General features: G+C 41.9%; 1 protein-coding gene across 7 annotated transcripts in view; it reads left to right on the forward strand.

Moving 5' to 3' along the window:
• Positions 1-1,197: 1,197 nt before the first annotated feature.
• The window catches only part of ALMS1 (ALMS1 centrosome and basal body associated protein), a 72,586-nt gene continuing 57,547 nt past the window's right edge, over positions 1,198-16,236 (forward strand). For 6 of the 7 annotated variants that reach the window (XM_072861665.1, XM_072861666.1, XM_072861669.1 and 3 more), the window contains exons 1-2: positions 1,198-1,349; positions 15,007-15,141. In XM_072861665.1, the coding sequence (XP_072717766.1) occupies positions 1,314-1,349; positions 15,007-15,141 (171 nt within the window). In that variant the 5' untranslated portion in view covers positions 1,198-1,313. Of the gene's footprint in view, positions 1,350-15,006; positions 15,142-16,236 lie in introns of those variants that run through there. The other variant, XM_072861668.1, reaches the window with a different exon arrangement.

A 16,236-nucleotide genomic window follows, 5' to 3' on the forward strand; every position in this document is an offset into this window, starting at 1 on the left:
TCATATGGACAGCTGGATATATTGCTTATACCAACACCAGAAAAGCTTAATTGCTTTTGAGAAGGAGCTCAATAACTTTATGAAAGATTAAATGATGCTCTGCCTGTGAAACACGGATCGTGAAGCTGCAGTCAATGACCCTGGAGACTCCTCTCACTCCTCCGTACCTCTCGAGCCGTGGTGGAAGGACTGTCAGTACCGTGCCAGATCAATGATCTGCATCTTCTGCTGCTCTGGCTTCAACTGTCACCTGCTCTTAGTACGTTAGAGGAAGGGTAAGCAAATAAAATATAGCTGGACGACCGTGCTTTTAAGGGGAAATTCCTTCCTTGCCCTTGCTGACAACCCGCTGAAACATAAAATGTTGTTATAGTCAATACTTTTACTGAATGCCTCAGAGAGAGCTTTATGGCTGGGCCAGGGGAAACGTGGAGCTTCTCCTTCCTTTGTGGCACCCAAAAGGAAGGAATGAATAACTGGGGGGAGCCTGCTGACACCCAGGCCTAAAGGGGCCCTTGCAGAGTATCTCCCCCAAACTCGATGCCTGTGCTTTCTTCAACCTGACCAGGAAGACGGTCCCTGACAGACCGCCACAGACAGACCACCTCTTCTGGAGAGGTCTGAGTAAGCTGGACGGACTTCCCACCTAAGAAATCACATCTCATTCCCTGGTTAACACCTACACTATCTCAAAATGTCTGCTGCTGGATTTTAATGTACACTCATCACCAAGTCCCAAAGCTCGCAATAATCATGTATTGCCTCTCTCTACAGGTGGACCAGCACTGAAGAGCAGGGGAAACGGTTCCCCGTCACAGGAAAAGCACGCAGCCACCACACTCATTTGAAAAACCTCTCACTTACAGAAATTTCCCCTCAGTGTGCACCTACTTCCAGCTCACTCTGACCCAGCGGGCGGCTCTGAGAGCCGGGAGGCCGGGCTAGGGCTGGAGGCCCGTCTGTGTCTGGAGCCCTCCCGCAAGGCCCATCCGGGCACTCAGCGCCGCTCTGCGCGCCAAAACGCCGGCGCGCGCTCCCTCAGCCACCGCTCGGCGGCGCCCGCCCCGCCCTCCAACGGTCACTCGCGGCGCGCGAAGGAGGCGGTGCCCGCGCATGCGCGGGGCGGGAGTGAGTCCCTAACGACGGGGCGGGTTGGCAGGGCGGCGGCGCGTGCGCAGTAGGGCGGGGCGGGCTGGCGCGGGCCCGCCGCGGCCGCTGTGAGGGGAAGGGGTTCTGCCGGCCGGCCTGCCTGCCTGCCTGCCTGCCTGCCTGCCTGCCTGCCTGCCGACCGACCGGCCTGCTTGCTTGCTGCCATGGAGCCGGGAGAGGAAGAGGAGGAGCGGGTTCCTGTGAGTAAGGGGTCTGCGGAGGGGTTCGGGCAGGCGGCCTTTGGGGGCAACGCGGCAGGGAGGTGGTAGCTGCTCTGAGTAGCCCCTCAGCCCCTCTCCGGCCTTGGGGACGGGCGGTGTGACTGGCAGGTTCACTCGTGTTTCTCCTTCCCTGCGGGGGTGTGTGTGGGGGTGGAAACTAGCCTGATCTCGCCTTCTGCCCTGGGAAGGGGCTATCACTGTCTGATTCTTCTGCCCCAGAAAAAGGGGGGATGCAACTGACCTGCTCCCTCCCTTTCTTCTGCCCCGGAGAAAAGGGGGGCTGTGACCGGCCTAATTCCTCTCTATCCCCTGCATTCTCCCCTGGGAGAAGGGTGGCTGTAACTGGCCTGATTCTTCCTCCCCTCCAGGGAGAACGGTGTGTGTGTAACTGTCCTGTTTCCTTTGTGTCTTAGCCCTGGAGAGGGGTGGGTGCAGTTGGCTTGGCCACTAACCCTCCTGGGAAGTCAGAGCCAGTGGGGCTGGAGTGGCCCTATGGGGCCATTCGTGCCCTAGAAGGGATCGTACATGGCTCTCTGCACTTTGCTGTGTTCATATCAATGCTGGAGATTGGGAAGAGGAGATTTCTGGAGATCATGGGTGTCCCATCACGTGCTGCCACACCCACGTTCTGGGATCAACATCTTCCTGAACTTGCCCCTTGTGAGAGCATTAGGAAGCTTCATTCCTGTGGTATTGCACTGTTCTGGCACCTGGTCTTAAGTGTCCTGCTATTCTCATGGTGGTTTCCAGAAGTGTAAAGGGCTTGTAGTGCCTGCACAAGTTCTGACTCTTTCAAACTGTTGGGAGGTGTCTTTGTGCAGGGTACTTGAACAGCTCATATCGGACACTTGGGTCTGGAGATGTTGATGGATGTCACACCCGCAGTTCTGTATTAGGAAAGGTACAAGAGGACAACCCAAAATGAAAAGTTGCAAAGATCAGGCAGTGATCACTCCAGAGCTTCGTCCCAGAGCTCTGAAGGAGCTTGGCGGTGCAACAGCCAAATGACAAACTATGGTTGATGTTATATCAATTTTTACAAATGTTCCCTGGGAAGAACCAGGGCTTGGTACAGGTTTCAGTCTTATCAGGGAAAATAATAGAAACTAAGACAAAGAATGGAAACAGCCATGTGAATAAATATGACATGTTAAAGGCAAGTCCAGCCTCAACAAACATGAATATGGAGACTCAGGTAGCATAGTCTTAATTCAGTTTCCAAAAGCTTTCTGCTGAAGGACCTTCACCATATGTTTTCAGGAAGGCTAACTTGCCACAGAATAGAAGGGACAGTTGTTGCACTGCCATGTATTCTTGTATATATTTAAGTAGAAATTAAGTTAATTTGAATGCTGATTTACAGACAAATTTCACTGTTAACTTGATGATTCCAAGTTGTATATGATGTTATGGACCAGTGAACTTGCCTCCTGCTTCTTGTTTTGCCTTCATGGTATTCGTCATAGGTCAGTTTATTTTGATCCTTTCTGGGTGTCAGGTTTTGTTGTTTTACGGTGGCCCTTGCTTCCTTCTCTGTGTTTGTTTTGCGCTGTGGTTTAATTGCTGCTCTGACAACCGGAGCTCAGCTCTGGGAATACCAGATGGAGCTGAGCCACGCTTGTTGCTAGTGTACTGCTGCTCGTCTGGGTCAAGGGGATGCACGTGCAGATAGACAGTAGGCCAGGCAGATCTTGTCTGTCGTAGGATGGCTGCTCTTATACCTTTATCATATATTTCTGTTGCAAGAGGCTATTTTAGCTACAATTTCAGCTGACAGAGAGAGAATAACACTGAAAACCTATGTTTGTAACTTGCAACACGCAAGACTGTAGTTTCACAAGTGCCATATAAATCAGCAAGCCCCTGCTTGCCTGTCAAACAAAGTGACCTCTGCCGCTGTGCCCTGGTTACTTGATGTTGCCTCTGTGTTGTTTTGTCACATATTCCGACAGACAACAAACCAGCGCAGCTAGGCAGTGGACTGTTAACTGGTTAAAAATGGCTTAAGAAACATCTACTCAACTCATACCTCAAGTTTTTGCTTATTGAAGAGAGACTGGGACTGTATCTTCCAGTGAAAGTGCCCGTTTATGATAATTTAAAGATGTTATGGAACTTTTGGCATCAGGCTGTAAGGGTGAGAAGAAATTTTGTAACCAACATAGTGATACTTTTTACTGTTTATGTTATTTTTTGTTTTATCAGTGAAAACAGTTTGTCTGTTTCCTCTTTTTGTTTATTTTTGATTATGAGGATGATTTAAGCCCTATCCTGCAAAGTTTTTGATTCTATATTTAGGTAAGCATCGGTATTACACATAGGATCCAGTAGCATCAAGTCTTTGGTTCTCATTCTTAAGTGCTGCAAATTGATGGCCACACTCCCAAAAGTGCATTGTTAATAGAAATTTTTCTTTATCTTTTCTTTTTTTTAAGCTAAGTAGAAACATAAAAATAAGGTACTTCTGACAGAGGACATTTTATTTCAATGGTAATTTAGTGTTGTAAAGATAAAGGAATGACCATTTTTGTAAAAGTCAGAGGACAGTACAATACAAATTACAGCTCTTGTAAATATGATCTAAACAAAAATCTAAAAATCAGGGGATTTTTAGACTTATTGCTTTTTCAGTAGTCCAAAGCTGAGCATATAAAGAAGTAGTTGACCTTCTCATTACATAATAGTGTTGAGGAACTCTGTTAAATGTTCATATTGGAGTTATGATTTGGACAGCAAGCAGTTAAGGGATTTTTGCACAGGAATGAAAATAAGGTGTTTCAGCTACCTTGTGTGAAATGAGCTGTTCTGAAATCTCAGGCAGATACTTAAACTAAATTTTGTCTTTATTTGGACCAAGTAGAGAAGAGGTTGATGCTTGGAGGAAAGTTAATAGTTTTGATTATTAGCTGTTAGATTGCTGGAGTGGCTCTAGCAGTGTTAACAGATATTAGGAATTTAGTATGTTCTTTTTTCAGGCAGTTGGACTAGATGATGGTTGTAAGTTCCCTTCCAGCTGAACTATTCTATTCTATTCTAATTGCAAATGAGGCTCTCGTCTAGGCTCCCTTTCCCACAAGAGGCTGGACTAGATGATCTTTCGAGATCTCTTCCGAACTGGTCTATTCTATGAAATCCCAAATAATTAGTTCTGAATTAATAGAAAGAGCAATCCAGGTTCAGTTCCAAATAAATGGGACCAACCCATAGTTTCATTTACATCTTCCATCTTAGCCTGTGTCTCTAGTAGAAGAGCCTGTGGGCGAGAGGTAGAGCCAGGTGTGGTGGCAACTCAGGAAAGTGACTGCTTAGGTAAAGTGGACATACACAAGTCCATAGGGCTGGACAGGGTGTATCTGAGGGTGGTGGTGGAGCTGACTGATGTCATGAAAGGCCTGTCTCTATCATCTTGGAAAGGTTGTGATGACTGGGGGATATTTGTGATAACTGGAAAAAGGTTGAAGTTATGCTCTTTTTCAAGAAGGGCAGGAAAGAAGACCTGAAGTACTACTACCCAGTTAGCCTAATCAGCTGTTCAAAAACTAACTGGTGGTGTTCCTCAGGGGTCAGTCCTTGGGCTAATGCTGCATAATGTCATCACTGGTGACCCAGGTGGATGGGGTGAATGCACTCGCATCGAGTTTGTGGATGACAGTAAGTTGGAGGGAGTGGATGATATGCTGGAGGGCAGGGCTGCCATTCAGAGAGACCTTGACAAGCTGGATTAATGGCCCAAGAGGAATCTCATGAGCTTTAGCTATGAAAAATGTGGAGTCTTTCTCACTGAGAAAGAAAATCCCTGTACGTCAGTACCAACTCGTGGCCCTTCAGAGAAGAGCCTGAGAACCTGGTGGACAGCAAGTTGAATGTGAGTTGACAGCTCACTCTTTGCAGCAATGAAGGCCTGCCATGCGTTGGGCTGCATTAATAAGAGCATGACTGGCAGCTGGAGGGAACTGAATATGCCCTCTTCTTGGCCCCAGCTGGATCCTGTCTCCTGTTCTGGGCTGCCAGCACAAGAGAGAGGTCAACAAAGTGGCCTGAGTGTGGTGGAGGCCACCAAGACGGTCAGGGGGCTGGAGCACATGGTGCCTGAGGAGAAGCTGCGGAGGCTGGGCTGGTTTGTCCAGGGGAGGAGGAGGAGGCTGAAGGTGAGGATCTGGCAGTGGTGCTTCCCTGCCAGAAGAGGGATTTGGAGAAGGCAGAGGAGGACACTTCTTGGAGGTGCACGGTGACAGGACAGGCGCAGTGGTGATGTGTTACAGTGAGGAGACATTCTAGCTGGAGACAAGAAAATGTGTTTTTCATGAGGAGGGTGGTGAAGTGCTGGACCAGGACCCTGCAGAGGTGGTAGAACCTGCATCCTTGGAAAGAGTCACAAGTTGAGAGGATGAGGCCTGAGCAACCTGATGGAGCCTTGAAGTTTGCCCTGCTTTGAGCAGGAGGTTGGACTGGGTGACCTCCAGAGGTCCCTTCCCACCAAAGTTACACTGTGATTACATGAATAAAACTTGTGCTTCAGGCATTAAGGTGTATTACAGTAATCGGCTTTCAGCTTGCCTTACAGTGCCCACAGCTGAGGTGTGACTGTGAACAGAGCGCTGTCAGCCTCGGAAGCCTTACTTTCGTAGGAAACTGAGCAAAAAATAGGCAGACTTGTTGCAGATCAGCAATGATTGATTTTCCACTTGTCATTTTAGGACACTCCATAAAGCTATTGATGTTATAAACTTGACAGTGGAAACTACTATTTTTAAAAGATTCAAAACAATGCGCTAGCAATCTTTGCAACGTCAGTGGCTATTGTGTCAATACACAGCTTACCTTTCTGGAACGCTTTCCTTGACAGTTTACTGTGTCATGAATCTTCCCTTGTTGTATTTGAGATCTGCTGCGCTGGTTCTGATCTCTCGTGGCCATTCGAGAGCCCAACTTTCGTTGCACGAAAGTAATAAAACTGTTCAGAATTTATGTAGTGCCTGATGTACTGGTTGGTGGTACCTTCATGGCAGAAGCGAATGGCATGGGTCTGAAAAGGACTGCTAGCATGCCAGTCCTTCTTGAAAAAACAAGGTACAGCTTAAATAATTTGTGTTTCTCATACCTGACAGCACCGAATCATTGTTATGTTTTTTTGAATAATATTTTTGAAATCTGTATTGTTTACTGGTATGTTCATAGATGAACTTCTAGCGCTGAACCATTTGCAGACGATGGGAATTTTGTTACTGATTTCAGTAGCAGGACTTAAATGCTAACAGTTTTCATACAACTTGTGGTACTGGGCTTCTGGCCAAAAAATCCTCTGATCTAAAAACTTATTCTGCATTTGAATGAGGCTTTTTTTACTTTGCGTTCTGACACACAAAGTAGGGTTGATATGGACTATAAAGCCACAATAAATTAAACTGTTGGGTTATTGTGAAATGCAGTTGCATTTCCATACCATTAAGGGAATTCTGAGTTTGCACGTAGCCTGTGAAGTGCTTTTGCACGACGGTTGCTTTGCTTTTCCTTGACCGTTCATGACAAGCTGATAACCGTGCCATGAAATGAGCAGGTAGGTATAAGACAGCGTGACCTACATTCTTTGTGTTCTGGCAAAATTGTTTCTTGAATCTCCAGGGACACAGTGGTCAATTCCATGTTTTAACAGGCAAATATGTGCCTGTTTCTCCATGTTCCTGGTTCCTTCCCCACAGCTGGGGAAGACCCTGCCCTGCAGCAGTGGGTTGCTGACTCCAAGTGGCATGAGGCTTGCACTGCACTGTCCTTGCAGGGTGATGGCAGGGAGCTTACACCTCAGCTTTCTTCCTAAGGCTTCCCAGACCGGGGACAAAGCCACGCTACAGGCTAGAAAGCTTGATTTAGGTACTACTTGTGACAACTTTTTATAGCTTTTTAAAAGTTATGACCACATGCAATGTGAACATAAACTAATGGGCAATAATAAGAACAACCTTTTAGTATGTAGTACAAGTTGTGCAGCTGTGAAGAAACCGCCAGTGAAAGGATTTCGGTTGTATGTGCTTTGGGTCCAGTTATTCAGCAAATGTGCCTGGGGTTTGTAGGATGGGGACTTTTCTGCCTTTGTATTCAAAACTAATTGTGTATACAGACAGTCAAATTCATGCTTGTCTGAAATATAAAATGCTGTTTATTTAATTATTCATTAATTGTGTTTTTTATGTTGTATGCTTGTTTATCCACTAGGAATAGGCCATAAAAGCACAGAAATGCAAGAATTTAGAACAAACTATTTGAAACCACTTGAAATAAATTGTTAAGAAAATACCCAGTGTGACTGTTAAGGACAATTGATTTCAAACTCGTTCACTTACCCTCTTAAAGATGATAATCTAGCATCTAAAGGGGTGGCGGAGTATGATTGTATCGTGACCTCAGAAGAGTTTTTGATCTTGGGACGAACTAAGAAAATATGCAGAAAGTTTGGAAGGCATTTCAGGTACAGTTTTTGATGTTTTTTCCTGGCTCATTCCTGTTAAGTATTCTTATTGATGAATCACATGATTAGGAGGTGGTGAGACCTAGAAAATAAGTAGATAATGCTGTGCTGGGGAAAGTGATAAATGCTTTGGAAAATGGTATTAGAATCGGGGATATTCTTGACAAAATGGGGAAGAATAAGTCCTGAAGTTAGCAAGATGAAATCCAGCAAAGGCAAGTTCAGAGAGGGATCTACCTCTGGCACTGTTAGGAGATTACCTTAATTTGGTGTAAATGCTCACTGGTGCTGGAAGAATTGGTCCTGAGCCCCACTGCCTGTTTTTGCAGGGTTGATGATTTTGCAGCTGCATGTTCAGATGGATAAGGAAACTGAAATGCAGATTTATACTGAATTAACCTGGCCATGTACCTCTGATTTTTTAGGAGGGAGAAATGAGATGAAATGAAGAGTTTGGAAGAAATTATAGTGTATTTCTGATGTTTTGGGAAAATCAGATTGTTAGAATTACTCATCTAGGTAGTTTTCTTTCCCATATATCTCTAGATCTTTTTCTTTGTTGGGCTGTGTTCTATCGTATGATATTTTTACTGGGGTATTTTCAATGGTCTGTGGGTCAGAATAAAGTAAGGAGAGCTAAGCCTGGATATTGAAACTTTCAGGGGTTCAAAATCGAGAAACGTTAATTTTTCTTTCTATGAGATGTAGCATCAGTTAAGAATGACAAACAGGAGCTGCTGTTCCTGCCATTTAAGTTAATGGCACTGTGTTGTCTGGGGGTGGTTGTAGTTGTTCAGCCTTATTTTTGTCTTTTCCTCTCATTATGTATTTAGCAGCAAAAGCTAACTCTTGTTGTGTTGGATTTCAGGAGGAAAAGCCTTGTTAGATTTTCTTCATTTGAGTTTAATTATATGGAAGCCCTCAGAGATGATTATACTCATTTACTAAATCCTAATTTATTTCTTGCTTGCAACTGCTTTGGTGTGTACCCTGTGCCCTGGTATGCACAGTGCTAATATGTGGCAGATCTCTTCCATTGTGCTGTTTCTTTAATATTGCTCTTTGGTATGAGGATTAAAAATGAAATAATGAAACAGAATGTGCTGTTGCCTGTTTCCTTTGCTTCCTTCCAGCTGCTAACCCATGAGGTCCTAGCAACTTGGCTGTCCTTGAAAAGGAGAGATTATTTCCTTTATAGTGTTTGGTTAATGCGTGTCAGGTTCCTTTAAAGAGCAATGGTAAATGCATAGCACAGCTGTATGTATGCAAGCATGAGGAACTACAGCTGATGAGTGTGTGGGCCTTAAGCCCTGCTACTTTGAGCCAGGGCATTTGTTATGTGAAAACACAAATCAAGTTCGGGTGCTAGCAGGAGAATCCTACTTGTGTGGGAAGTATTTGACTTCAGGAAGGGATCATCTTTCCTTAAGGTCCTGTTACTTCCGTATCTTAAGCATGATTGGCTTTTGATTCTCTTTGATTTCAGAGCATAAAATTTGGATATGTGCAGTTGTGGATATGTGCAGTTGTGTAAAACTTGCATTTTTTGGTTTTCTGTGAAGGAGATTTTGAAAGAGCAAACTCCAAAGAAGTCTTAGGTTTTTGTGGGAAGATTTTATGAAATGTCTTGGTATAACTAGCACAGTTTGAGAGAACCATGGACAGGGTTCTTGTGATGATGTGCAAGAGCTGAACGATTTAAATAGCGGTATCAGAATGGGCAAATGTATTGGTTTCACTGAGCATTTGCTGGGTGGGCTGCTCTGAAGCTGGGGTGGTAGGATTGCTTCTTGATTTGTAGAGCTTTTGGCTTACTGGTGGCTGGTTTTTCAGGATGGTTGCCTTCCTGGGAGAATCAGTCATTGATGGTAATTTTTTCTTTCACATGAGATTCCTTGGATTGAACACTGCTGATGTTTTCTGAGGACCATGTTTCAGTGGAGATTTCCTGACTAATTATAAGTATATTCCTTTCTTGGGGGTCCTGCTTCATCTCCCTCCCACCACCCCCAATTCAAATCCTCTTCCCTTCCCACCCCCCAACAGCTTTGCAGACAGATCAATAGTTTATGGGCATTTTGGCAAGAAACATTGACAAACAGTGAGCTGGAAATCAGAACTGGTAAACCTGGATGGAGCTGGGAGACTAACGATGAGCGTTTCTTGCTTTTCCGTCATATTTTTTTCTGCTTGCCTAAACAAAAAAGAAGTATGTTTCTTGTTTAGATTGGGGAGGTGCATGCTGCAAAATCATTTGAATTATGTTTTAACAGGAATTGACTCTGTAAATATCTTTTCTCTAGAGTTCTGCCACTTTCTTCTACAGTCTGCCACTGTGGAGACTGCTTTCCATGTTCATGATACTCTAGCATCACTGTGACAGACAGCTACTTACATGAAATATTGAAATAGCTAAAGGGTATCATATTATCTAATTGTGATACAAACATTTATTTCATCTCTTCTTTCACATTCTCATTCGTGCTTTAATCTCCTCGGCTTGTGATGCTGTAGGTGTTCTTCTTTTTGACTTTCTCTCATAACCTAAAGGCGAAGACAGATGAAATTTTAGAGCATCAAGTAAGAGATGTGCATTCTGGTCAGATTGGACTACTCGGGGAATCAGCTCTGCCGCTGATTTGCTATATTGTTGTACGCTAAGTTCTCTGTGCCTAGTAAAAGGAAGATAAATATTTATCATGCACATTCTAAAGTAGTGCTGTGAATCAGTGTTTATGAACATTTTTGGGCCTTTGCATGGAAGGTGCTATGTAAGTACTCTCAGCAGTAGTAATACTACTTTGATTCCTTCCTGCTCTTCTGGGTGACTGAGTATTTGAGCCTTTAGTAGCTCTGGATATAATTGTACTCTGAATCTTCTAGAACATTGCTATTTGTAGTAATCGCTTCATAACTCATTAGCATTTCTCCACCAATTTCTTCTTAAGAAATCTGCATATGATGCATCTCTGGCTCTGTTTTCCCAAAATAAGACTGGTCGAACCTATTCCAAATTCTAATGCGAAATGAATGGGCTTTGAAAACTCTAAGTGCGAAGGGAGCGTTTGGGAGGAGGAAGTACTTCTGGGAAAGAAATTTCCTCAAGGTGGAAACTCAGTTGTACTTTATCTTTCTACTCTCATTTTATCCCCATTTGCCCAAGACTTGTTCAAATTAAATTCTGTCTCCAAGGAAGATTCTTGCTGACCTCAGTTGATTGTGAATTGTGCTTTTTTCATTCTATAATAAAATATTTTGGTAAAAGATGAAGATATGAAGCTACAGATAGAAGAAACCTGTTCAGATGATGAACAGGTTTTTCTTGCAGTGTTGTGACAAACAACATGTCACTCCAGTTGTGCTGAAACTGTGCGGAAAAAGGCTCAAATTCAAAGTTTGGCTATAAGGTTTAATGAAATTATTATCTCAGTCATATTTTCTTTAGGTTGCCAGTCAACTTTTTGGTTTTGTGTTTTTTTTATTTTGTTTTTGTTTTTTTTTCTGAAAGCAAGTTAATCAGTAGGCTTTGGGAACTGAAGGATTCTCTTCATGCGAAGTGGTTCCTCTGGCACGCTTGTGGGTAGAGTGAGGGAAGTCTGTGGTGCAACTGCTGCAGCATAGAAAAAGGATTTTAATTTAAGTTTCTGACAGGCATACGAGTAATTAAATGATTTTGAGAGGAATTGCTCACCATAGGCTAAAGAAGGTCATTTTAAAAGGGAGAATGAGGAATAACGTGCACAGTTCGGTTGTTTAGTCTTTTGTTCATTGTGTGCATCTTGAATGCTGTCATTACTCATCCATTCTAATATCCTCTAGAACACCCACTTAATTAGCTATGCTCAGCATATCTAAATAAAATCAGTACCTCTTTTTTTTTTTTTTTGGAATTAGTTTACTAACCTCAGTCTGGGTCCCTTACCTAATGCTATTAATTGCCAGTACCTAATGCTATTAATATCCAGTTGGATTAATAAAATTGCCCTTTTCTGAAGATGCATATTGTTAAACCACATTTTCAATAATAGGCCTTAATTAAATTACCAAATAACTACTGGAATGCTTTGCCTTCAGAGCTATTGTAACGTACACTTCAGAGCTGTGTCTTTTAATGACTTGATTAGTATGAACAATGGGAACTAGGGGAATGCAATAAGGATTGAATAGATGCATGCAGGCTATGATGATTATCTTTAGTCCAGATACAAAGCCCAAACAAACTTACTTTGTGCAGGGAATTAATTTGGAAGAGCAGTTTCTGCCTGGTTGAGTCCTAGTTTCAGAGGTGTGATTTACATATGATCAGCAATAAACATCTTCCTTTGGAGTGCTGTAGCTTTTTTAAACTCGGACAGAAATATTCTTGCCATTCCAAGTAATTTACTTTACAGCGCTGACCTGTATAGAAGGCTACGCCATGTTTTTATTTCAGTGATGCTATTTTTTGGAAGGATTTAAGATGGCATATGGTACTGAAATTCTGGAAGTTGTTGTCCTTCCAAAAGCTAAAATTTGTGAGATTACTATGTAGAGTTGAGGTTTTTGTAACTGTGCCTGAAAAATGCAGAGGTGCTGCCCCAAGGATGTTCTGTAGTTTGCAATCGGACATTTGAGCAAGTGGCTTATTTTAAAGGAAAAACTGGGCGTTTAAGGGGTAAAAGAAAAAATGCTGAATTGGAACCCCATTTTACAAGTGAAGTGGGCTGTCATTTCCAGGGAGGAAGAGTTTAAGGGTTTACCTGTTGTTCACGGGCTGAAGCTAACTGGGGTCTGCATGGTGCTTTGCCAGGGGGTCTTGGCAGTCCCCTAACCAAACGCTCTTTAAAGGCAAGGGAAGTTCAGTCTGTCTTCAGCTCTGCGTGTTCTCAGGCTTAGTAAGGGTGAAAATAAACTGTTCACTGGAAGCTTGGTTGCCTGGTAATTGGGAATTAGAGGGAAGGCCCAAACTCTCTCTCTGGAGGTGACAACCCAGCCCTTGGATGGTGATTATTCAGGTGTCTCTTGAACAGGTGAGTCAGATTTGAAGGGGTTTTCCTCAACTTATCTCTGAAATTTGTAAATCCACTGTCTCTGTGGCAGAATTAATGGCTTTTTGGAACATAATTAGTTCCAACTGGAATTAGTTCCAATAGGAATTAATGGAACACAAGAGATGGATAAAGATTCATTTGTGATGGCTGTAATTTATGTTTCTGTGGATGGATTGAAGAAGGTGTTATGTTTTCTATAGGAACCACATTCAACTGAGGTGCCATAAATAGTCAAGAGTGAACTCACCTTTTTTAAGTTCCAATGTGGACTAGCAGTCTTGTAATAAATTAAAAAAAAATCTTAAGCTTTTATTCACATCCTTTCTGGCTTTTTAGCATAAGAAGAATGAAACAGAATTCAGGTGTCAATTTAGCTAATCTAGTAGGTAATATTCACATTTAAAGAAAACAATTTCAAATGCTGAATTTTATGTGTTTCTTTTACATTGAAACAGGTCTGTGTTCTGGACTTTTCTCTAAGTTTGTGTCTGATCTCTTCTCTTAGAATTTAATTAATGTCTTCATGAAAACTCTCATGGCTTGCTTTTTTTGTGGTAAAGGTTGCAAATGGTAATGCTCAGTCCATCAAGGTAGATCTGTGCTACTGAATGGAAATTTCCAAATGAATATTAGACCAATTTATCAGAAAATCTATTAAAAATAATAATAAAAAAACCCCCCAGCAGTTGTCACAGGAGGACTTCATAACTGAAGGCACATATCCAACAGTATTATAATTATTCAAGTAGAAGGCAGGCTTCTAGGGAATCATTTGCTTCTTTCGCACTGACCTTCTCCTTTTCTCAGTTGGTGAGCTTTTACTCCTGCCCTTCACACGTCGTTTGCCCACATTAAGGGCCGTTGTAATTCTCACGGCAGCCAGATACCACCAGACAGTAGCTACATAATTCACGGTACAGGAGTGGGTGGTGGGGAGCTTCCTCCTGCCCCTGCTTGCGCTCACTGCGGTGTTCTTCAGATCCTGCCATTTGCTGGCTTGGCCACTAAAAAATACCTCCAAGGGTAGCTTGACTTTTTAAAAAAATATTATTAGTGAGTTAAATTTGAACTAGAGTTGACATGAGGAAGAGGATGAGGGCAGGGAAGGGTATTAAAGAGGTAGGGAAGCTGCAAGTCCTTCTTTTGGTTGAGGCTTCATGTTAAATTGCTGCATTAATAATATTTCCTGATATTCTCCAGTGCTAGTCTCCAGGGTTGTTGTTTTTTTTTGTGTGTGTTTGTTTTTGTTTTTGTTGTTTTTTTTTGTTTTTTTGTTTTTTTAAAAGCTGATGACTACTTTCCTGGAACGTTTTTGGTTGGGCTGAATCTTGGTGTTCCAGAAATGTCTATTTTCACAATTATATACCATTGTGTTTGAACCTGGCTGTCTGTTTTGTCTGGGAAAAGCTGCTACAGTTGCTGTGACCTCAGGCAGGGGATATTATACAAGAGAAATTTCATTCTGACTGGAGAACAGCTTTCTCTGTTAGCTTGTGGGAAAAAAATGTTACAGCTGCTTTTCTAGGCAGACGTCCAATTTAACTTCAATTCATACCCTCAAAGTATGGCAGGTATTGCTAAATTATAATATAGAAATCAGCCTAGACTTGCTTTAAGATATTTACGTAAGATGGCTTTTAAAATTTAGTTTACAACATTGATATAAGTAAAAACATTCTGTTTTTAAGAAAATAATAAATATAAGAAATAAATAAAGAAATTACTGTTTAAAAACCCAACAACCACTGTTAATAAACCAGGCAGGACAAATGCCAGAACCTGACTTTGCTCAAGGTGGTGAATCTTTTTGGTATTTTGTGATTTACTCAGAGCTGCAGGTACATGGGTTGGAAATGAGAAATAAATTTCTGGCCCTCAGAAATGATTGCCTAATGTGCAGAAAATCATGCGTACTGTTTTTTGGGATCTAAAGTGGCAAATGAACGTGCCCCTTTTAGTGAAGTTTTGGGACTCTGGATGGAATTTAGGTCAGTGCCTAAGTCGTTGAGGTAGATGCCTCACTTCTGGCATTGGGGCTGGCTTGAGTATAGATATATTTTATTGTCTGTTACTTAAATATATACACATGTTGAAATACCAAGAAATTATTTTCTGTTTTAAAAACACATATTGTTTCTTTTAGCCTATTGCAACAACTCCGCCACATCGTAGCTGGAAGGAGGAATCCTTAAGCCGCAGCAGCAGTGAAACCCAGGCATCAGTTACCAGTGGGATCTCCCTAGGAGAAGCAATACGTCAGAAAACTGCTGTTAATTTGGTATTTGTACTGTGCTTTGTTTTGCTTCTGGTTAAAGGTTAATTATATGATTGAAAAGAATATGAAGTGCTTTACCTGTATAATTTAGACCACCACCATCCTCGCCCTGTAAAGGTCTGTGTTTCTGTATCTTGGAACCACAGAAAAATAGGAATGTTGTGAGCTCTGACAAGTCATCTATTCTAGTCTTGATCCAGGTGCTACAAACCTTTTTGACATATTCAAAACTGAATCCGCATAGTTCAGTGATTTTTTTTTTAACATTTTTTTCTCCCCTTCCCCCCACACCCCTTCTGTTTTCTAGTTATAAACCTAGTATATTTTCCAGTGTAATGTTCTCTTCTTCTCAACAGTATCTTTGATCTATATTCAGTTTGTAATTTGCTATAATCCTGGTCCTGCTACTGCCTCTTAAATTGTCGGATCTGTCTCCCTCAAAATAGCCGATTTACGTGTTAGCACAGAGCCATGCTTCAGTGCATGTGGAATCCGACTACTTTTACACCTTAGTTTTAATGATGTGTTCCATGTGTGATTAAGGAAAACTGTACTCGCATCATGATACAGTCATAGTAGTTCTATCTGATGGATATGCTGCCAAATACTTAATTACTCTGAGAATTGCATAAGATCACAGGTGTTTTGAAAAGATTGAGTTGATCAGAAATTTTATTTCAAAATGATTATAAGAATCTTGTGCAAAAATTAGAGTTCATATAGAAAAATTCTGATGTGAAAAGTAGCTTTTAATACCTTAGTAGTGTTTCAAAAGTTAGGAGAGCTTGCAGCTATTAATTAAGTAGGGATAGTTCGATACTTCTACCAATTCACTGGGACATTTTCTTGCTTGTATTAACATATATGCAATTATAACTTATATATGCTGATGATAATGGTTTGCCTTATAAATGATTGATATTCTTAATTCTCTGCACTGAAGACTTTTCTGTTCCTTTTGTATAATTAAAATTCATCTGTTTAATTACTTCCCCAGTAATCCCAATGCAAATTCTTTAATGAATTACTTGAACTAAAGACGCTCCTTTCCATTTGAACATGAACTGAAAGTCTTTTTCTTAAAATATACCAAAGAGT

The sequence above is a fragment of the Ciconia boyciana genome, chromosome 5 (assembly GCF_034638445.1).
Source record: "Ciconia boyciana chromosome 5, ASM3463844v1, whole genome shotgun sequence".
Taxonomy (NCBI): Eukaryota; Metazoa; Chordata; class Aves; order Ciconiiformes; family Ciconiidae; genus Ciconia; species Ciconia boyciana.